The sequence below is a fragment of the Drosophila sechellia genome, chromosome 3L (assembly GCF_004382195.2).
Source record: "Drosophila sechellia strain sech25 chromosome 3L, ASM438219v1, whole genome shotgun sequence".
Classification (NCBI taxonomy): domain Eukaryota; kingdom Metazoa; phylum Arthropoda; class Insecta; order Diptera; family Drosophilidae; genus Drosophila; species Drosophila sechellia.
In genome coordinates this window covers 403,942-426,265 of record NC_045951.1, presented here as the reverse complement: position 1 = coordinate 426,265, position 22,324 = coordinate 403,942, and the positions used below count along the sequence as shown (strand labels likewise).

General features: G+C 42.7%; 4 protein-coding genes and 2 long non-coding RNA genes across 26 annotated transcripts in view; 4 read left to right on the top strand and 2 right to left on the bottom strand.

Moving 5' to 3' along the window:
* The window catches only part of LOC116800947, a 97,403-nt gene extending 78,320 nt beyond the window's left edge, over nt 1–19,083 (bottom strand). Inside the window, exons 1-2 of the long non-coding RNA XR_004361693.1 lie at nt 18,667–19,083; nt 18,032–18,066 (exon numbers count right to left, since the gene is read on the bottom strand). This is a non-coding gene — a long non-coding RNA (uncharacterized LOC116800947). The remainder of the gene's footprint in view (nt 1–18,031; nt 18,067–18,666) is intronic.
* LOC6610175 (G-protein coupled receptor Mth) lies at nt 55–3,606 on the top strand. Of its 7 annotated transcripts, XM_032717798.1 has the most exons (10): nt 55–228; nt 594–650; nt 712–886; nt 1,094–1,604; nt 1,664–1,817; nt 1,876–2,052; nt 2,107–2,361; nt 2,438–2,609; nt 2,675–2,869; nt 3,326–3,434. In XM_032717798.1, the coding sequence occupies exons 4-10, from the start codon at nt 1,098–1,100 to the stop codon at nt 3,432–3,434; spliced, it is 1,569 nt and encodes a 522-aa protein (XP_032573689.1). In that variant the 5' UTR covers nt 55–228; nt 594–650; nt 712–886; nt 1,094–1,097. The 7 variants fall into 7 exon arrangements, 6 of the variants coding, with proteins under 6 accessions (XP_032573689.1, XP_032573690.1, XP_032573692.1 ...); XM_032717799.1 differs by lacking the exon at nt 594–650; XM_032717796.1 differs by lacking the exons at nt 594–650; nt 712–886 and having other exon boundaries at nt 56–228.
* Nucleotides 4,591–14,110, top strand: LOC6621276 (G-protein coupled receptor Mth2). 13 transcript variants are annotated; one of them, XM_032717791.1, is made up of 6 exons: nt 4,591–4,605; nt 5,937–6,124; nt 10,212–10,975; nt 11,047–11,659; nt 11,705–11,929; nt 12,078–12,484. In XM_032717791.1, exons 3-6 carry the CDS (start codon nt 10,222–10,224, stop codon nt 12,247–12,249), a joined length of 1,764 nt encoding a protein of 587 aa, XP_032573682.1. In that variant the 5' UTR covers nt 4,591–4,605; nt 5,937–6,124; nt 10,212–10,221; the 3' UTR covers nt 12,250–12,484. The 13 variants fall into 13 exon arrangements, with proteins under 13 accessions (XP_032573682.1, XP_032573683.1, XP_032573685.1 ...); XM_032717792.1 differs by lacking the exon at nt 4,591–4,605 and adding an exon at nt 4,870–4,996 and having other exon boundaries at nt 5,954–6,124; XM_032717794.1 differs by lacking the exon at nt 4,591–4,605 and adding an exon at nt 5,416–5,646 and having other exon boundaries at nt 5,954–6,124.
* On the top strand, nt 14,671–17,151 carry LOC6610174 (probable G-protein coupled receptor Mth-like 9). The gene is made up of 7 exons (XM_002034746.2): nt 14,671–15,668; nt 15,725–15,916; nt 15,975–16,208; nt 16,267–16,423; nt 16,483–16,686; nt 16,749–16,828; nt 16,890–17,151. The coding sequence occupies exons 1-7, from the start codon at nt 15,029–15,031 to the stop codon at nt 16,922–16,924; spliced, it is 1,542 nt and encodes a 513-aa protein (XP_002034782.1). The 5' UTR covers nt 14,671–15,028; the 3' UTR covers nt 16,925–17,151.
* Nucleotides 19,084–19,404: 321 nt separating the features above from the next.
* Nucleotides 19,405–22,167, top strand: LOC6610173 (caskin-2). 3 transcript variants are annotated; one of them, XM_032718259.1, is made up of 10 exons: nt 19,405–19,426; nt 19,497–19,628; nt 19,686–20,039; nt 20,096–20,308; nt 20,416–20,436; nt 20,610–20,727; nt 20,783–21,108; nt 21,167–21,261; nt 21,317–21,386; nt 21,447–22,167. In XM_032718259.1, the coding sequence occupies exons 2-10, from the start codon at nt 19,533–19,535 to the stop codon at nt 21,903–21,905; spliced, it is 1,752 nt and encodes a 583-aa protein (XP_032574150.1). In that variant the 5' UTR covers nt 19,405–19,426; nt 19,497–19,532; the 3' UTR covers nt 21,906–22,167. The 3 variants fall into 3 exon arrangements, with proteins under 3 accessions (XP_032574150.1, XP_032574149.1, XP_002034781.1); XM_032718258.1 differs by having other exon boundaries at nt 19,409–19,628; XM_002034745.2 differs by lacking the exon at nt 20,416–20,436 and having other exon boundaries at nt 19,410–19,628.
* Nucleotides 21,929–22,284, bottom strand: LOC116801024. The gene is made up of 2 exons (XR_004361723.1): nt 22,191–22,284; nt 21,929–22,112 (listed from the first exon to the last, which is right to left on the bottom strand). It is a non-coding gene; the product is annotated as an uncharacterized LOC116801024 (long non-coding RNA).
* Nucleotides 22,285–22,324: the final 40 nt, after the last annotated feature.

Below are 22,324 nucleotides of genomic sequence, written 5' to 3'. Positions count from 1 at the left end.
CAACATTCATATCGCTTTTTCCTCGCATTCATGTCTTATGGAGAGAGATCGCTTGCGTGAGAGAGTAGGCGTTCATTTTAATTCAGTTCAGTTGACACAAACATCTGTGCATATACGTATCCGAAAAAGTTGGGCAGAACAATATAAAACTTAAATGATCGATTGTCAAACGAACCCAAACTCTCAATTTGAAAATAGCCGTGATACACCGATCGAGAAGAAAAAAGCGTAAATATTTTTGTACAATGAGACTTCCCTGTTGTGGAAGTAAATAAAATAAAGAACGAGGACCAGGGTGTGTCATGTGTGCATTTACACATACATATAAGCAGCGACGAATTTAATTATTGTCAGAGAAAGTGCGAAGACTTTAACCACCTAAAATATATCGATCTTTAAATAAAGCATATTTTCTGTTGTACAAGAATATCATACCATTAGTTTTGGATAATAATAAGCAAAAAATAACTTTCGGTTTTCCCGAACAAAATAATTGGCACATCTTAAAAATTAATCAAACTTTATTTACTATTATTTCTTATTAACATTTCTTGGCTAATGCTTTGCTTTGCAAATGACTTTTGATGGTTTAGCTACTTGGAAGCCCAAGGCATTGGAGGAACCAAGTTTTAAGTGTGTTGTGATCAAATGTGAGACCACCCCGTCACCATATCCATATATCCTCCATATATCCTCCACTTTTGTATATAGGATCATCAGGAAGTTGAAGATGAACCGAATGAAAATCGAATTACCACAGAATGCAGCCGTAGCTAACAATGAATTTGGAATGAAAATGCCTTCCATAGCTAAGTGCCTTATTGCTAGAGAAATCCTCCTAATTCAAAAATCAACCAGAACAACTGTTCGGCCTATACAACAAAATGTATGTACAAATCAACCTCATTCAGCATGACAAACGGGAAAAAATATGTGGACTATCTTCGTTTTGTCAATTACAACTTCCTTCTCATTTCTCATTTGTACGATATCACCATACCATTTAAGTTCTTATCATTGGATTTGCTATTTCCAATTCCAACTATGGCAACAACATCTTGGCAAAAGGCGTCCTTTCTTGTGTCCTTTACAGATAAATGAAAACTCTTTTCGTTCTTCGGATATCAACTGTCATACTTTTGGTGCTGGTTATTCAAAAATCATATGCAGACATTCCCGAATGCGATTATTTCGACACTGTCGATATTTCGGCAGCTGAAAGGCTACAGAATGGATCGTACTTATTTGAGGGGTTGCTCGTTCCGGCCATTTTGACGGGAGAATATGACTTCAGGATTCTCCCGGACGACTCCAAGCAGAAGGTGGCCAGTCACATAAGAGGATGTGTGTGCAAGCTGAAGCCCTGTGTCAGATTTTGCTGCCCTCACGACCACATTATGGATAATGGTGTGTGCAACGACAACATGTCCGAGGAGGAGCTGACTGAACTCGATCCCTTCCTTAACGTGACTCTTGACGACGGGTCGGTGTCCCGCAAACACTTTAAAAACGAACTAATCGTCCAGTGGGATCTACCGATGCCGTGTGACGGAATGTTCTACCTGGACAACCGAGAAGAGCAGGATCAGTACACGTTGTTCGAGGTTCATTTGCCTAATATGTTCAAGAAATATTTGGTTTACTTGGTATTTTCTAATTCTAGAACGGAACTTTCTTTCGCCACTTTGACCGTGTGACCCTTAGCAAGAGGGAATACTGCCTTCAGCATCTTACCTTCGCAGATGGTAATGCAACGTCTATTCGAATTGCACCTCACAACTGCTTGATAGTGCCATCAATTACCGGTCAGACGGTTGGTAAGCTATACCATACAATCACCTGATTTGTCGTGCGATTATACCTTTCTCCCCACAGTGATGATCACTTCGCTGATATGCATGGTTCTAACGATCGCCGTTTACCTCTTCGTCAAGAAACTACAAAACTTGCATGGAAAATGCTTCATCTGCTACATGGTGTGTCTCTTTATGGGATATCTTTTCCTATTGTTCGATTTGTGGCAGATATCCATAAGCTTTTGCAAACCAGCAGGTTAGATAATGTCGACGGTACGGTAAAGGGCGTGTTCAATAACGTCTTTCTTAGGTGTTCTGGGCTACTTCTTTGTCATGGCCGCATTCCTTTGGCTTTCCGTCATCAGTCTACATCTCTGGAACACGTTCAGAGGCTCCTCCCACAAAGCGAATCGATTCTTTTCTGAGCATCGGTTTCTGGCCTACAATACCTATGCTTGGGGCATGTCGATGGTCCTGACCGGAATCACCGTTCTGGCCGATAACGTCGTGGAAGACCAGGATTGGAATCCTCGTGTGGGCGAGGAGGCACACTGTTGGATATATAGTGGGTACCGACATCCAACTATATATATGTATGTGCACATAGTTCACCATTATGCTTTCTCCTTTGTCATCAATAGCTCAAGCCTGGTCAGCCATGCTCTACTTTTACGGTCCAATGGTATTTCTTATTGCCTTTAACATAACCATGTTCATCCTGACGGCTAGGCGTATAATAGGAGTGAAGAAGGACATCCAGAACTTTGCTCACAGGCAAGAGAGGAAGCAGAAGCTGAACTCCGACAAACAGACGCAAGTTAAACGACTTCCTTGAAGAAAGTTTCTCGAATAACGGTCTCCTTATGATTTCATTAAAGTTACACATTCTTCCTACGGCTCTTCATCATTATGGGATTGTCCTGGAGCTTGGAGATAGGCTCCTACATTTCGCAATCCAACCAAACCTGGGCCAACGTCTTTCTGGTGGCTGACTACTTAAATTGGTCCCAAGGAATCATCATATTTATACTGTTCATTCTGAAGCGCAGCACGTTGAGACTCTTGCAGGAGAGGTAAGCAATCTGCAGGTCTGCAAGAATTTCGTCTAATCAGGTCCACTTATTATCTCTGCCTGAGCAGCATTAGGGGGGAGGGTGAGGAGGTCAACAACAGTGAGGAAGAGATTTCGCTCGAGAACACGAGGTTTGATCGAAATGTCCTATCATAGGTAATCCGAAGAGAACTATTTCTTGGTCATTTGGTGTTGGAATTATTTGTTCTACTAACAACTCCCTTGATCTGGCATGTAAGATCAAATGCACTAATTTAGTATGTTAAACCTGTTTTCTTGGCCAAACTGATCGGTTATGAGCCACTTGCACTGCGATTTGCTTGTTCACCTTTTAATCTCGCTTACTATCAGAATGGTGTTTGTTGTCCCCACAATTTTATTTACATGTTATTCCACTTTTACATTGCTATTGTGTCCTTATGTTTTCCAATAATTCTAATTCGTGTCTGTTTCTCAGGAACCATCCTAAATCCACGAGGAGTGTCATTTCTAACAGATCGATGCCGAGTCGTATTACCGTGGGAACAACTCCTAAAAATAAAGCACGGAACTCGACTTTGGCTTAAAAGCTGTAATAAGTAATCATACATATATGTATGTATATACAATCTTATAAATATTCGTAACATTTAACGTAAACATAAAACGTAACATAACGGTTTGTGAGGTGGATTTCACACCATTAATTTAACATAAGATGTTTTTTAACATTTGAAATAAAAAATAATACTACAGTAATATTTTGTCAATATATTTTGTCGTACATATGTGTCTTTAGTGACTATTAATAAATAAATATCAATTTGATATGGACGTGAACATTTGCAGTTATTAAAGATGCTGAAATACCAATACCATCAGTTGTATTACTATTACGTACATACCCACATTTCTGCAGGATGAGGAAAACATCAGGACCCCGAGGCGCGTCTAGCACTTGCTGAAAGCTGACTCTAAAGCTTAATCTCCTTTTCTTTTGTGGTAGAAGTATCCGCTGGCGTTTTGAAGCTTTCAATAAAAATGTACGCAGCTTTTCGCCACAGCATCTTGCTCGAAGTGTGGCGCATTGGGGAATTCCAGCAAAAATGGAGCATGTCAGAGGATGGAATTCAGTCGCCGCGAATTCGCCCGACGAAGAAGTTCACTTGCGGTTCAATCGGGAAACTTATCGCTTGGGATATATCTCAATTTGACCCGGCTAGTCGAGCTTATCTATCCCTAACCTCGGTCCAGTAAGCAGCACATTTCTAAACTGTAATTTACAAAACAAATTTGCTTTAAAGCCCGAAGCTAAAAATAAATGAAACCAGTGCAAACATTGTGATTTAAACTTTGAGCAGTGTCAGCACTCCAATACTAATTAAGAAACTCTTGGGCAATTAAAGATCATTCTTTGGAATCTTTCTCGTTGAAGGCCTCGGTGCTCGGGAATCCGCGCCTCGCGAGTTGCGAAACCAGAGGAGCTTTGCCGGATGCCTGCGATGTATAATGCGACTTTAATGTCTCGCCTCGGCCCACAACAAACAGTCGCGTTGTCTCTTCATGTATCGCCAATTGTTTCGTGCTGATTTGCTTGTTCAATGCCAAAACCAGTTTCTTTCTTATTTTGAAGTTCGCTGAAATGAAGGCAAGCGGTTTTAGGGAATACCGCAGAAGCACCTAGAGTCTTTCAAGCCTCGCCCGGAATCATTTGTCCCGCTTTCGTCGCAGAAAGCAGATTCAGTGTGATCTCTAATCGTATGTATATATATATCTATTAATCCATGAATGGTTTGGGCAGCAGCGTTATGCGCTGTACTTGGCCTGTTCAAATACAGCTGATTCCAAGCACGAGTTGTGGTTTTACTTAAACTAAATATCCGTACGTGCTAATGATTTGTTTCCCGTTTCGGAGACGTGGGACTTGGCTTCCTTTTAATGGCTTACATCTGCCGTTGCATTTATTTATATAACCCAATAATGTTACGCTAAGTGATTTAAAACGACAATAGTGTTTCAGTCTATTGCAGAAGCTCTTCTAGTCATGGTCCAAGGTCAACTGTGATTTATGTCGCATGCTTTATCAGCAGCTGAGCTTGGCTTAGTCCCCCAGCAAAGAACTAATCAGTATCACCTTACCAAGAATACGGTACGTTATCAAGCAGTCGATCGGCGAGAAATGACCAGATCAAAACAAAGATCTCTTTTTCGCTCTTGCCGAAGGCGAGAGAACTCACACAGTTGGTGTTTGCTCCGGCGCCCTGCTAATTAATTTGTAAGTTCAGCTATTTGAGTCAGCACCCGTGTTTCGCCCGGGGCCACTGCTCCACTCAAGAGGTCCATTCATCGTCCGATAATTGTTTTGTTTGCCCACCGACACAATCGAGCCTCTGTTGGCACTCACTCGATCAAATTTCGCATTGTTCGGTTCGGTCTTGTTTCGCCCGCCTTGCAATTAGCGGAGCAGCGGTCGGCAAAGCACTCGGCTAACAGACCTCTAACAGGGCTCTGGTATATGTCTGCTATATGTCTGCTAGTTCCTTGAGTATTGGCGGCGCCTGCTCCCCAGTTCGCTTCGAGACTTCGCTGGTCGTGGGTGCAGCTGTTCCGTCGGAACTCGGAAAACTCCATCGAAAACCTGCTATCATTATATTGGAACCGCGAATTAAGAATCTCAATGTTAATTAATTCGTAAGCTAGCGTGTGATTTTGCCGGTATCTGGAATTCCAAACAATCGTAACCGGTTCGCTGCCCGATCGCGCACCCACACCCACCTTCCAGGGAATTCCCCATAGCAAGTGCGTTTCGAAAAGTATTGGGAAAGAGACGTTTTTTTTATACCCATTATGGACATGAGGATCTGTTGATTTCTTGAGAAACTTTTATGTGGTTACCCGCCTTGAGCCACAGACTCTTCCCCGGTCCAATTTGCATAAGCAAACCGGCTAAAAACACACAACTTGTAACGCAAGTCGAACCTAAAACCCAAGCCATGTTTCGTTAAAGCCTTTTCGCAAGGCGACAAAAAACCCGTAAACCCCAAAAGACTCTCACAGAGGTCCGACTGTTTTTGTTTACCCATCAATAGCTGGCCAGTGTTTTCAGGTACTGATACTGACGTTCGTAAAGTTCCCCACTGATCTAAAACTGGAAAGTGCGCGAGCTGGGACAACAACAACAACAGGAAGAACAACAACAACAACAGGAAGAACTCTGTTGCCGAGCAAACCACTTTAAGTTGCCTACATTACGAGTAGTATTCATCACCTGAACTTGGTAAGTGCACGCCGACTACTGGTATTGTTCATATAATGGCTCCTAGCACTTCATTTTACAAATTAAATTGGACCTGGTTGGGATTGTGCTGACAAAGGTGTCTGACTCAGTTGCCAAGATTCGCACTTGTAGGAACAGGAACGGGTACGATTTCAGGCAATGGTCATAAAAGTTTACTGGCCATTGCGTTTACGAGTTTGAAAACATCGGTTTAGAAATCAAAGCTTTAAACTACTAATTACGTGACAAATACTGACTGTTTACCCAACTGCTTCCACTCGATGCAATTTTATTGAGTCACTGGGAAAATTGGTTATTATAGTGAAATGGCTGGCCACCCCGCAAAGGCCGCACCTTGGTCATCCAATCGGTCTGCACTGTTTCTTTCGATTCAGAATTCGAATTTGTTAAATGTTGTTTACACTTTCGCACATTTGGCTGGGAATTGTTGTTGAAACATCTTGGAATATTGTTTATTGTTTGCTTTGAGGTTTGTTTATTTCACTACAATTTCCCCTAGCTTCTGAGTATTAAATAAAAATATATCATGCACCCCGGAGTATTATATAAACATATAGAAAGCATGTCCAGTATTTAAGTGTATACTTATGCATGTACATACATATTCTAGGTCACTTTCCAAGTGCATTTACGACTAAAGTTTAATTCAATTGTTATTATCATGACATTAGAGATTCGGGTGGGGCCATCGTGTATCCCGCTGTGCATTCATTTCCATGATAAGCCAAGTGCATGTACCAATTAATTAGTGGAATGATTTTTTAGTTACCGAACTGTGTTTCCCAATGGCTTTTCTATCTTGATTTGTGTCTTACCAGAGATCTCACTCACAAAAACAAAACACATTAATCATTTTCCTGTAATGTCATGCATCCAACTACTTAGCACTCCATAAACTAAGTAATGTTTATACCTTACGCAGAAAAGTCTAAAAGTATGAATTGAGCAACCACTAGCAGGGATTTCTCTTTCCAAATGAGATTTAGATGCAGCATGCCAAGACTATTAATGGGATCCATTAGTAAGTTAATTCGTTTTGAAAACGATCATCGATTCGTTTGGGCTGCCTTGTTCGTTAGGTCCCAGCATTTAATAGAAATACAACACAACAGAAACTTATGAATATTATAGAAATAAGAACTTCGGTGGGGTTCCCATTTATGTGCCGATCAAAATGTTCAAAATGGCCGGTGACACGAGTTTCATCAAAACCGATGAGCGCTAACAGACCCCCCTGCTGACGGCCATTTATCTTCCCGGGTCTCGAGTTCCCGAACGGGATCTGTTGACTGTCCAGCCTTTCTCTCCCCTTGAAAATGTTGGGTGTCAGTGGAATAATATTTGGCGAACTTGCCACCCGCCCACTCTAATGGCAATCAATTGATAGAACCGCCCGCCTTTGTTTACAATCCACGGACAGCAGAGGCATCAGCATCGGGGGTCTAAAAATACTCCAGTTGGAATTTTCTCACGAAATATTCGTGCATGGGGTAGAGCAGCAAGAGCAGCCCGTCAATGGATTGGCTATTAAAAATTGTTTTGTTAAGTGTTTGTTTGTGGGGAAAAGAAGACTGGACCCTGTAACCACTTCTTATCTAGAGAAGCGATAACCCGCCGCAGTTCACCACAGTTCGACTCCGGTGTGGTGACTTCACATTATGGATTTCACACACGGTAGTAGTGTCTCCTGAGTTTGGCGATTAGTTTCGCTGCTCATACGGACTGAAAACCGCGCAGCCCTCGGCAAGATAATGGGCATACATCTGAGAAATATTTCCAGTGATTTTGTGGCATACGTGATAAGCAGTAAAGTGGTTGAATAAAGACATCAACGAAAAAACCCAAAAAACAAGACAGTTTGCATAAAAACCGAATGCGGATAAAAAACGCGCAGATTATTATTTATGTGAGTTCAGTTCACTTGAGTTTAAATTCGTTTCCGTGTAGTTTACAACGCACATAGTATATGGTTATTGTATTGTTCGGTCATTATCGATTTAATATGTGAATGGTGTCGCAGTTTGCTTAAATTGCGTATACGCCTTGTGACTCCGGACTGATAAATTTTCAATGCGTTGAATGCCGAGGGTTTCGCCAAAGTTAATTGAGAATTAATGGCGTTCAGGAGGGCTTAGAGCCACTGGATCACTCAGAGCCGAAGTTACTCAGCCACATCCTGACCATGGACAATTCGCAAACTGTGATAATCAACCAGATAATAAGCGAGTCCAAAGCCAAAAACCTAAGAAGTCGCATAGCCATCTGTCATCTGTAAGTAAATGGTTCACGTATTTAACTAGAAGTGGGGATTCAATTCGATAAGTCGCTCATGTCGCCATTCTACCTATATAAATAAACAAGAAAGTCATACTCCTTTGTCAGATATTAGCAGGCGTCGTTGCCCCAATTGACTTTATCTTATCGGTTACCGACCACATATAAGAAATTTGATACGAGTCCGCTACGAAATCGTAAACATATCTCAAGTTAGCCATCGTACTCCGATTAAAGTTCGTACTTATCAAACAAAATCGGAAACGGGCTTCTCGCACACTTGTGATAGAAAGATATTGATCAAAACCAAATTACTGTCTTTCTATATTGTTTAGTAGAGCGGCTTCTAAACTTTCCCAATTCTTTTCATTCGATTCTGTACATTCGAATTTTATATATGCAATCAATCAGATGGGGAATGTATGTGGCGCTATTCGTAGAATCACTTTCCAAACGTCATTAGTCATTCAATGATTGTAATCTCCGATTTGAATATTTAATCTTTTCGTGCGTTGATATTTTGAAATATCTTGATGTGTAATTCTTCGGGTAAAAATTGAGTCAAACAATTCAGCAAGAATAATTGTTTGGCAATAAAAATATAAATAAACAAAAAATGAAATTTAAAAGAAATATTGCTTTTATCAAATAAGTTTGGCGCACTCGCGAGGGCAAGGAAATTTCGAGAATCTGGCTATAATTCAATTTTATGGCCAGTTGTTTTCATGATTTTAATGTTCCGCATGTTTTGATTATTTTTCAAACATCCGCAGCACTCATTCGCACATTTAAAGTGCGCAGATATATACGATTGAATTTGGTCCGCTGAAATTTCCCAAGTGCATGTGCTCAGCGATTAATTATGCTAATTTCCCACCGCAAGATAAGTGCTCTGGCTATCCCTCTCCCTCCCCCTCCCCCTCCCCCTCCCCCTCCCCCTCCCCCTCCCACTACCAGTATTCATTTTCCCCATTAGCCAACTGTGTGGAGTTTAATGTGTTTGTCCTTCTCCGCCTGTTCGCCTCCCATAAATTCGGACTAATTTAGTGGCCCACACTCCTGTCCTGTCCTGTCCTCCCCCAAAGGCAAACAATCAGCGGATCAATGAATTAGTTGGCCCCAAAGGCTAATGATACCAGATAAGATAGCGAGCGGTATAACTTTTCGCACTGGTAATGAATTTATGGACGGGCTCGTTAGCAGCGCTTGAAAAGTGGGCCGATCGGGATTGGAGTGGAGTGGAGTTCGGGGAGACTGCCACCTCTATTGACAGACGATGGCAGTTACTATCAATTTAACACGAATCCATAAATGTTTGCTCAGTCTGCACTCCCTGCGTGGCTGACCTTATGATTGATGTCCCGCGGAGTATGGCGCTCAGGTCGTGGGTAGTCCGCCCCTGGTTCCTCCCCATGGGACACGTTGGCTGCTAATTGCTTGTGACGCTATCCTGTTTCGCCTCCTTAATTCTTTTCGACAACCTGTTGTCTGCGTAGATCATTCACTACTCGTCCCCGCTAATGTGTCCCCAGATGTTGGTCTATTGCCCAATTTAGTGAATTCGCTTAGATAAACATTAAACGACTAACTAATCGGCAAATAGGTCTTAATTAGTGGCTTCACTTGCTAAGGCTTAATTGCTGCGTGTTGCGACTGATGTAACTCATGACTAAGTGTAATACTATATTTAACTGAATATATAAACGTTAGAAGAATACCCTAGCAAAGGCTAAATAGTGAATAAGTAAACAAATATGTGTAATAATATTTAATAAAGCTTTACCACTTCCAGAACCTCCATCATGCCGAAGAAAATCCATCAGCCTGGAGGTTCCCTCTACTGCGGAGTTACAGTGCTGGGCGTCCTGTGCTTAGTCGTGTTCCGGTTGATTCCGGGGATTCCCTTCGGCACTTACGTTATGGCCGAGAGAGACCACTACCACACCATAGACGATCCAAATGTGCCCTGTAATTTCTACGATACGGTGAACCTGACGGGCCATAGGCTCTTTCCCAACGGAAGCTATGATTACTACGGCACAATAGTTCCTGCAGAATTGGTCGGGACGTACGACTACATACACAGCTCGCTAACGGAGCGCATAGAGGTTCGGGAACACGTGAGGGGATGCGTCTGCAAGTTCAAGTCCTGCCTGAATATCTGCTGCCCGTGGCGGCAGGTCTTTAACTCTGAGGTTGACGGATGCATAATAGACCACACGGACAACCGAACGTGGCCAGATCCGCCTATGCTCAATATAACCTTCCGCAACGAGTCTACGATATTGGTCAACATGTTCACGCAGTTTGCTATCCAAAGCTTCAGACCCTGCCCCAAGATGTTTTCCCTGCAGCCAGAGACCAGCAGTTGGGATGACTATCTACTCTTCGAGAACGGATCCATGCTCCGTGTGGACGATAAACTGCTAATCAGGAAGAACGAGTTCTGCATGGTTCCGACCTACGTCAACGAATCGGACATGTTCTACACCATACATCCGGCCAATTGTGACATGCAGGACGACCATAGCACGGTAAAGATTATCAACTCGTATGGTAAGTGGAACGGTGACCTTTACTTCTTCTAAACAGCATTTTATTAATCCGACCTAAATTCTTTGCACCAGCCATGATGTTCTCCATTCCCTTCATGATGCTGACCATAGCCGTTTACCTATTGATTCCCGAGCTACGCAACCAGCACGGGAAGAGCTTGGTCTGCTATCTAATAGGTCTCACCGTGGGTTACTCCTCGCTGTGCTACGTGCAACTCTATCAAGTTGATGCCACGGGTGTTACATGCAAAGTGTTCGGATACACAGCCTATTTCTTTTTCATGGGCGCCTACATGTGGCTAAGTGTCATCAGCTTTGACTTGTGGCACAATTTCCGAGGGACGAGAGGAATTAACCGATTCCAGGAGAAGAAACGCTTCCTGTTTTATTCGCTCTACTCTTGGGGTATTGCCCTAGTTTTCCTGGCCTTCACCTATTGCGCCCAGCAACTTTCCAATTTGCCCGACAACCTAAAGCCAGGTATTGGGGATGGCGTATACTGCTGGCTGGATATGAGCAACTGGGCAGCCATGATCTATTTCTACGGTCCCATTCTGGCCATCGTTGTTGCCAACACCATCATGTTCATAATGACTGCGATCAAGATTCACGGCGTGCAGCGCGAGATGGCCCGGATAATTGCGAGTGAGAACAGCACCAAGAACCTACGAACCGAGAAGGACAAGTGAGTGTCATCCTTTCAGTATTTCTTATCCACCTTCCCCCAAAGACGTTTTTATCGTGCTTGGTCCAACTATAGATTCGGCTTGTTCTTGCGCCTCTTTCTCATAATGGGCATCACCTGGCTCACGGAGCTCATCTCGTACTTCGTGGGCAGCGACAAGGGGTGGTCAAAGCTCTTCTATATCTCGGATCTGGCCAATGCCATGCAGGGCTTTCTCATATTCATGTTGTTTGTGATGAAGAAGAAGGTCAAGCACTTGATCACAAACAGGTAAGTGTTGCTCTATCTACTCTAACTCCACGTTATGTCCTGTCCCGCCCACTGGGCGTTTGTCCATTCACACGACTCGTGACTCCCTCTTGTGTGTCGTGTCTCTGACTCTGTCCACCATCATATCTGTAACCCCGACTATTCTCAGAACGGTACGTGTGCGCAGTCTGCGGCAGACTGAGAGCGTAACGATGGGACCGACTTCGTTCTCGATGAAGCAGCGGTTTATGGACGCCTCCAACCAGATCCGCAAGCTGGTGGTGATCCGCAACGCCTTTGCCAATGGATCCACTAGTGGTATTCATTCACACGAAGTCTGAATCGATTTCGTCGATTGTAGTAAGCAGGTCCTCTTTAGCGCGGTTGCTCGTTTGTTGTGGCCTTTGCTAACCCGCGCTTAAATCAAGAAAATGACTATTTCGGGTTATATGATTCCTACCTTATTCCACGATCCTTAAATCTCTTGCACTAAGATGGAAAACCCGTTGGAGAGTATAGGAATACATATGCACTTCAAGTTCTGGCAGCGCGCAACTTCTGATTACATTAAACCTTATATGTTGTACTTATCTCGTTGTCAGACCTCTTTCGATATTGCTTAAACTCAAGCTCAACACCAACAGACACTGCCTGCAGACTAACTCTAAACCGAACACTGACAGCCAACACAGCACTGAATCTCCAGCCGCCTAGCTCGGTGACTCAGTCCGGTCGCGTCTTTGTAGCTACTAAACAGAAGTACCATTCCTAATTGCCCTGATCTAAACACAAACTTATGTTTGCATCCACCATGTGTGTCCATATGTGCATGTGTCTCAACATAAATTTGATCATCATCGATCGCTATTCATTGAAGACTCCTGGAGAAGAGGCGCTCGAATGGCCTGAGCTCGACCACAACCTCGACTTCCATCACTTCTGACGCGAGTGTGCTGCCAAGAAAGCTGCACCTTAAGGCTGTTGACAAGGCCGGTAGCAATGCCACCGACCCAAGTCCGACCCCGAAGATAGCCATCTAATCAAAATGGTTACAGGTAATCCTCCGGAAGTGGAGATGTAGTAGACAGTGTAGTTAACCCCAGTTGAAAGCAACCATTAGATAACCCTGATAACCTCTAACCCCTCGAAAACTAATCATAACGACCATCCATTTTTGTGTTTTGGTGAAGGTAACCTGTTTATATCCTATAGGATCGCTTAATGTGTTTGCTTTTCCCTAACTCAAAATCCAAGCACTCAAACGAACCAATTCTAATCAGATTTACCGCCATTGTCTATTCCACGCTGCCCACGCAATGGACGTCATAACCACTCCACCACTTCACACGAACACAGATGCTCGAGTGTTCGCGATGGCAGCAACCAACGTCAGAGCCAGTACTCCACCAAGACCACGTCGAGCAGCGTGGCCAATCTGTCGCTGCACGAGAAGCCATCTGTGGAGAAGCCGCTAGTGATCAGCTCGAGCGTGGATCCGCAGAAAACTACCATCTTCCGCTGATCACAGCACTCGCAGTTGCCATAGGCAGAGCATTGAATACCTCGGGATGCGTGCAGATCAGGAAGGACTAATCGCATTTATATTCAACTTGATCGTCCTCGGATTTTTGCGAACACTTCGTTCCTTTCTGTAGATAAAGATCACTTATTCATATTTTAGGACTACATATTCCTATCATGAGATTATTCTGTAATCAACATTTAAAGTCGATATCTATAAATTCGCGCAGTAGCATCCACATACGGATAGAACTTTATGAAAGACACTACTATAAGAGAAAGTCCCTATCCCCCAGAACTACCACGAAAACCCACCCCACCCAAATTCTCTTTCTTTTTTTAATGCCATGTGACCACGAACAACCTGATTAGTTGTATAAGAAAGTTATGCAGAGCCATATTTACTGTTTATGCAAGCAAAATTTTAAGGTTCTCCGAACCCCGCTGAGAGATCAAATTTGTAATTCACCATTAGCCTAAGTCCAAGGTAAGCATTCAGCATATATACGTAACATATAAATGTGCCTTGTTAAAACGAGATTGGTGTTGATTGATTACTGTATACCCTCTTTGCATAAATGTACCATTCTCCATATCTGCATTATCTCTGAACTAATGTAAAACAAAATACAAGAATTATAATTGTATTCCAAGCTTAATAAAGCCAAAGATAAAATTGAACGATGTTTTTTCCTCAGCGGATCTGTTTGACGAAAGTTACCGAATCTTTTCGAATATTCTTGAAGACCGTAAACGATATCTAGCCAGTTCACACACCTCCAGGTAGACAAACTTTTTATAGCCTGGAAATGCACCTAAATATTTAAAAACCAAAACCAAAAATATTTAGGTGCATTTCCAGGCTATAAAAAGTTTGTCTACCTGGAGGTGTGTGAACTGGCTAGATATCGTTTACGGTGCTAAAGTCGTTTGGATCATTTGGATTGTCGGTTCAAAATTTGATTTTCCTTACGGTCGCAAAGCCAATAAATTATAGAACAGGGTTGGAAATAATCTAATTACCTTTTATATCTATCTCAAGATAGTTCTGGAAATGACTCGAATGGCTTAAATGCTTATAACTTAAGGTATGAATGTGCAAGTTGCGAGCGCGTTGAGATTCCACGTCGGTTTCTAGGAGGAGGGGCGGGACGGGTTGTGAGTCTCCCAATCGCTCTTTTTGCCGGCTGCTTGTGGTCGCGTCTGGTTTTGGGAACGGCTAATCAGTTAGTCTGTTTTTTATTCTTGGCCAGCATGGAGCTCCGTTGCGGTTGCCGGTTTGTCGTTTAGAGAGAGGCAAGACGACTAGCTAGGAGAGACTCTCCACCAAACTTTTATGTTTATGGTTGTTCTTTTTGGTGTTGTCGGTGTCGTTGTCGCAATCGCAGCCGTTTTTAGACCCGCGTCACATTCGTTGTCAATTTTGGGTTTCCATTGTTGTTGGTTTAGATTTGTGACTCGGCGAGTGTGCGTGCATTGCTCAAAGCGAACGGCGATCGCTTCTCATATTTGTTTACTTAATTATCGAGCTGATCAGCCTGTGACGTCAGGCCGACGAACGAATCGACCAAAAATCCAACAAGCGTGGATCAGTTAGCCATGGTCTCGCCATTGATAATTCTTTTAGTTATATGGCTCTCCTTGGGCGTAAAGTCCCTGGAAATCGCCAGTATCAACCATCCCTGTGCCTACGCCCACACGGTCAACATTACGGATGGGCTGCGGATGAAGGATGGCTCCTACTCATACGCTGGAGTAGTGGTCCCACCGCATCTGATGGCGGAGTACTCCTTCAAGGTGATCGATGGAGTGGAGTACCGGGCCAAGAAGCATCTGCGGGGCTGCGTCTGTCTGCTGAAGCCCTGCATCAGTTTCTGTTGTCCGGAGAACCTCGTCTTTGATGCCAAGCACTGGAACTGCACGATGCCACACCAAGTACGCGAGTCCACTCACGTGGAGCTCACCTACGCAAATAGGACGGTGGATCAAGTACGCATTCGCGATCGTTTTGTGGTGCGCACAGAGCTGGGTTGCCGAAACAAATTCGTGGACAAAAAGCACGATAACTTCTGGCAATGGGACCTCTTCGAGAATGGAACGCTACGGCGGGACGATCGTCTGTGGTCGACGGATGAGTATTGCTTTAGCCCGTTGGAGCACAAGCCGGAGCAGTGGGAGCTCACTCCGCTCAACTGCGAACGCTTTCAAACGGGCTACCGGGTTTGGATTTACGCCATTTGTGAGTCGTGTTGTTTGAAGACCTTCGACGAGATTCTAACTATTGTTCCCTTCTAGGCAGTATTATAGCCATCATTATAAACATTTTCATACTCTCTCTACTTGGATCTGTGAGGGATGCCCGTAAAAGCCACTATGGCCAGCTAATCATCTACTACCTGCTGTCCATGATCGTGGGTTACTCCCTGTTGGTCTACTTGGCCTTGAAGAATCCCATGAAGCTCTCGCATGTCGCCTGCAGGGACATAGGTTGAGTAATTTTGTCTACTTCAACTGGATGACTTATTTTGTTCTATGTATCCCAAAGGATTTCTGGCCTACTTCTGCATCATGCTCTCCTTCGTCTTTCTGGCCATTTGCAGTCTTGACTTTCTGCTCAAGTTTAAACAAAAGGCTGTTAGGAGCTCCGTTCGTCGATTGTCTCTTGCTCTGGCAGTCCTTGCGGTGATTGGTCTTCGGTTTTTGGTGTCCTTAGCCCAGGACTCCAAGATGCCCAAGCACTTTAAGCCGGGCATGGGAGAAGATTACTGCTGGTTCGATGGTAGGTTAAATAAGAAAGTACAACGTAGTATAATTTCGAGTTGTCTATGCATTTTCAGTTCGCACCTGGGGTATTTTGATCTACTACTACGGACCCATTGCACTCCTCCTGATATTCAGCATTGTATGCTGTCTCAAGGCGTACTTTTCCATCTACGAACTGCCATCGGATACTCAGTACATATTGGGCACTCAACTGAAAATCGTCAAGACGCAGTAAGATTGCCTTAAAGCTGTTTTTATTATAGACCTAATTATCTTTTATATTCCTGCAGTTTCTATGCCTTTAGCGCTTACATAGTGGGCGTGTTTGCGGTCTGGATCCGGGAAATAGTCGTATATATAATGGCCAGAGTGAGAGAGCATTTCTTCATCATTGACTTCTGGAGTGGAATTTGCATTCTGGGCCTGGCCATAGCTGGTTTTATTCTGCTTCTTGGCAAGAATTTGCACGTCAAATCCTGGTGGGCCATTAATGTGTAAGTTGTAATATTCGAATCGAAGCTACAATTTTTTAATTGGCCATCATTTTTTTTTACAGGGAATCAAGTCAGACAGATCTGAGTATTATTAATGCTCGCGTATACAAGTTCGATGAGAAAGGCGATCTACAATCTTCAGGTTGGCGATCATCTTACTGCTTCAATTCATATTCCTTTAACATTCATGTTTTCCTTCACAGACTCTCCCTACAAGCCGACAGTGACATCACTTTAACAGGAACTGAAATTATTGCTCATCTGTGAACTCTGGTATTCATATTCGTTATGAATCATTTAGTCTGTCGCACACGGAAAAGTATATAAATAATAGTGTCTCAGTACTCTAGCTCTAAGAAAATAAAAATCTTATTATGATGTACATTTATATAATTAAGAAGAACCACAATTCTAATCACTTGTCACATTTACAAGGTGCCAAAATAAATATAGAAATTCACTTTACTTGTAATAATAAGAATGACACTCCATTGATGTAGGGATTTTGTTTTTCTTCTTAATACTACATGCGGTCTCTACCTGCCGTGAAGACCAAAAAAATGAGGCTTCCCGGTTAACTGATAAATTATTCTTAGAGGGACGCGGTTGACTCGATGAGGTGGACCAAGTTACCTTGGGGGGCACCTGGATTAGTCGCATTCATTGACGCATTAGAGTGGGCATGGCATAAATGTTGTTGGCATATCGATCGAAAATGAATAGACAAATAATATAATGGCCTTGCAAGTTTTAGGCAGTTTGTGGGCTTGTTAATCTTTTGAAACAAACTGTCGCTACCCGTCTACGTCTCTATAATCTCAAAATTCAAGCGTTTTATAGTATTCATTCACACATCCCACTCCGTCCAAGCAGTCAAATCGGGTATGCACCAGATAAAAGTAGTCAAATGGATCGGATTGGAATGATCGTCTTGAGAAGACGAAGACTTTTGAAAGGGAAAACACTTATCGATGATATCGAATTTTCTGAAAGCGATAATATGGAACGAAAAGAGAAGAGAGAACCTCGCACGATTTTTTTTTATCCAAGCAAGGGCCACACTTCACACTGCCTTGTTTAAAAATAAATATTTGTAAACGTCCGATCGCCAATCTCCTTAAATTAATTGGAACGTTTAAAAAATGTACGGACCCGAAATCCTTTTCCTGTTATTTAGTTAAATACATATATAGGTCTCATTTTGCATCACACTGTTTTTATAGCATATATTTAATACTTTTTGAAATGTAAATTCCATATTTTTTACAAAATCATTTCAATAATATCAATAATTTTAATGTTCCCATTTTTATATTTTTCATAAGAATTATGTGGATGTACTCACCTATGAACTAAGCTCTTTGAACTCTTACGCAATTCCTGCAAAACAAATATATCGTTCTCATTAGGATTAGGTAAACATTTTTATTGCAAATCTATCTCGATGATTATATAAACTTCGAAAATGCCAAATTTCGGTTTACATTTAACTTTGCGAAATACAAATTTAACAAATTTATAAATTTGAAAACTATTTAAAAATTTTAAGTTTAAGAGAAAGACCAATAGCAGAGAATTTGGCGCAACGCAGTAAAAACGGCTGCTTTAGAAATCTTAACCTTGCATATCATATCTTCATCCTTACCATGGCAAAGTAAAATGGCGGTGGAAGAAAGAGACAAAGATATATTTTAATTGCTAACAATATCATATCTTCATCCTTACCATGGCAAAGTAAAATGGCGGTGGAAGAAAGAGACGAAGATATATTTTAATTACTAACAATCTCCCTAACCAACCCAGAATAAAATGGTGACGGAAGAAAGAGAAGGAAACATATTTTTTTTCTCTTTATTTTGTTTGAGATCAGAAATGGCCACTCAGAATTAAATGGCCGCTTATGAGCACGAAAGAGATTGTTAGTCTCTTGTTTTTAACACCAATAATAAAAAATAGGAAATATTACACACATGTACTTACTATTGTTCGTACGTATCCATTTGCTATCCATCCCATATTTTGCATTTTAAAACGCTTGTGATTTTTTCGCTTGCATTTCACACATTTCAATAATATTCACTGAGAATTTTAAGGGTAGCACACACATTCACTTGTACATTCACACACATGACGCTGATGAAAGAGGAGTGGAGAAAGCAACAAGCCGATGTCGTTACCGTTACTTCCTTTTCTTTTCATACCTCATAAGCTTTGAAAACTGAACAAAAAATTAGTTGTCCTCTCGCAGCGATAACCCATTTACGAGGATGTATTTTGCACGTGCAACACTGAACTAAATTAGACCGCTGCACATTTACTTGATTACCGAGTCACAAAATTAGTTTTAGTTTACTCATTGCGTGTTGCAAAGCTCGAAACCGCGAACTGTAAATACGATAAAGATAGAGTGTGTGACCGTACTTGATATCGATCAGAAATATTCGACATGTAGAGATTATCGATACCTATTCCTCCCTTTTGGGATATAGAAATAAATTCTGCTTCGATTGCCCTATATTTCGTATTATTCTTTTGATCAAGTAATGTCTTACGGGATCTAGATGTGATTTAAATTTAAATGTAAGAATAACGGTGAGGCAGAAAATTATTTAAGTTTAATATGATTTTACATGATTGAAGTAAATAATGCAATGACGAAAGCCATCTCAGAAACAATTTTATCCGATAGGTGAGTTTAAGGACTTTTCTACGTCTGGTCACACTGCGGAGATCTAAAAACGTAAACATTCATAATTAAAGCCATTCTTAGCCTTTGCTTAATAAAATTATAGCAGTAATGACAATTATAGGCCTTCACTCGTCGCTGAAAGTGTTCGCCTGCTAAAATGCAAAGTTTCAGCGCCAGCAAAGTCGTTGCTACTCTCCGAGCGGATGGTCATGTCTACCCCATGGAGAACACCAACCTGATGCACTACGAGATCGTAAGATTCGCGGTACCTTGCTTGTAAGCCACACTAACCGAGGCGACTCCTTCATAGCGCACCGAAGGTGATGTCCAGCAAAAGAAGGGGATCCTGGTGGGTCCGGCCACATGCGTTGACCTGGGCAAACAGCTGCTCCAGTGCGCCAGAGACAGCGATGTGGCGGGGGTCAAGGCGGCGCTAGCGCATGGAGCTCCCTTCGCTTCCGACTGGCTAGGTATGTCGGCACTTCACTTTGCCGCCATGAACAATCAGCTGGAGATTTGCGAAATCCTCCTGCAGGGAGGCATTAACATGGACGGCAAGACCAAGGTAGACCGAACGCCGCTCCACCTAGCCTGCTATTACGGTCACGAGCGGATAGTCAGTTTGCTGCTGGCGCTAAAGTGCAACGTCAACTCCCGCGACATGGTAAGAATATATAAACAATGACTGTTTAAAATGACAAACCAACATTCCTGTGTCAGCTTCGCATGACCCCGCTGCACTGGGCGGTCGAGAAAAGACACAAAGGAATTGTGCGCCTGCTACTCAAGTGCCATGCAGATGTCGCCTTGGTCTCCAAATTCGGCAAGACACCGATCGGACTTGCCGTGTACACGGAACAAGCGGATGTGCTGGCGGAGCTAGAAGCGGCACGACAGGCACAGGCCAGTAAGAAGTTCAACGAGGAATCGGAGGTGAGTGCGCTTGAAGGAATTAGCTGAAGGTCGATATTTGCTACCTAATATGAGGTTTTACTTACGTTTTGCTTCGCTGTTCCCACGCTGCGCTTATCAAACTTCAGCAACAAACACATAAGACCAGAGTATGTACTTTCGACAACTTGTATTTGTTTGCTAAACTAATAGCAAGAAAATTCCCAACTTTGGCCTACATTCCTGATACCCTTACAAAAATTGTGACATATATTGTATTCCCCATTGATTCGCAGAATAAAAAATTATATCATATTTGAATTTATTCTCCATTGATTTGCAGAAGGAAACCAGTGAAGCTGTCAGCTCAATAATGGACGAACCGGAAGTAATTAAAACCCTTGACGACAGAGAAATGTCGGTTGAAGAACGAATGGATGTCCTAGAAAACATGCGAGGCCGTAAGTTACTAGATTCGGCGATATCAACCGAATAAAAACATGTTTTCCCTGGCAGATGCAAACGTGCTGCGGAACACTGCGCTTAACATGCTCAAGACGCACGGAATCGCAGACATGGTGCAGGACAACGATGACGAGGCCTCGAAAGAAATGCTGAACACTGCGTTGCAGAATGGACGCCAACTTGTCCTCTCGGAAGGAGGACGCATGCTGCTGCACGAAACAAAATCGGGCATCAGCGGCAAGCAATCCACAAATGGAAATGTCCGGCCCTCAGTCGTAGCGCTCCGCACAAATGTTAATAACTCTCATCCCAAGATTAGGATGAATGTCCTAAAGCAGAAGGATCTTCCGTCGCCGGCAGGAGTTGCCAAGAACAAGGTATGCATGTCATTGTTTTGTTTCGGTAATTCCTATAATAATTTATATTTGAGGGCAGAATATACGCATAATCTCGTTGACTGATTTTAAGAAACTCTACGGATCGGACAACACGCCAAAGTCCCTTCAGAAAATACCCGCCTCTTTGGCAAGGTACGTTGATTTCACATATTTTGCAGAAATATATAAGATCTTGCCTTATCGACAGCTCTGGAATGGTGCGGCATCTTCCTGATGGCACAAAGCTAGTCAACATGCGCCAGTTGCAGGCTCGACAGGTAAATATGAAATAGTTTCTCAGCTCACCTGCTTACTTTACTTGAACGCTGCTTAATTAGTTAAAGCTCCCCTCGCTGCAAAGACCGCTGGATCCCAATTCGCTAGAAGAATCACACAGCCAGAACGAAGCCGCGGTACCAACCCCACAGCCTTCAGGCCATCCCGCGTCGGGCAGTTCGCTTAGGGGACAAGTGGGCACCGTCCAGACGATACAGCTGCGACCTTCACTCTCGGCAGGATCCGGGCAATGCACAGTAAACAACGGGGCGGCACCTGCGAAGACAATCGTCAATGCGACGAAGCAGCCGCCGAAATCTCCGAACGTGATGCCGCTGCTAACTTCTTCTGAGATCTGTCGCCAGCTTCACGAGTTGCGGCGTCAGAACGAAGAACTGCGGCGGCGGGCCGACTCCTTTCAGCGGGAAAAAGAGGAAATGCTGAGGCGCATTGACCGCCTGGAGCAGATAGTGCTGGTTCAGGAGTCGGAGGCCGACTTGGATTTTGGAGAGGACGCTTAGTTAGTGCAAATATACTTTTAATGTAAGTTCGATAAGATATATTTAGGATATTGAGTCTATAAGTGCATTTGTAAAGCAGCCAGTCTAATGACTATTTCATACCAGTTCTTATTGAAACTCGATTAACTTGAATGCTAAGAGAGCTTTAAGAAAATTCGCATGTTGATAGAAATATATCATTTTAAAAATTCATTTTCAATCCAATATCTGGAAAAGATGTAGCATTTATTTAATAAACTTGTAAACGATTAAGAAAAATGAATAGCCATAGCTATTAAATCGCACCACTCTATTATTTCCTTTATTTTACCGTTTTGGTCGAGGTTTTATGAATATTAAATGAATATAAATATTAAAATGCGAGTTAGCCAAATGAAAATCCAAGCGCCAGCTACAATGCGGTATTTTGTAGCGTTAGT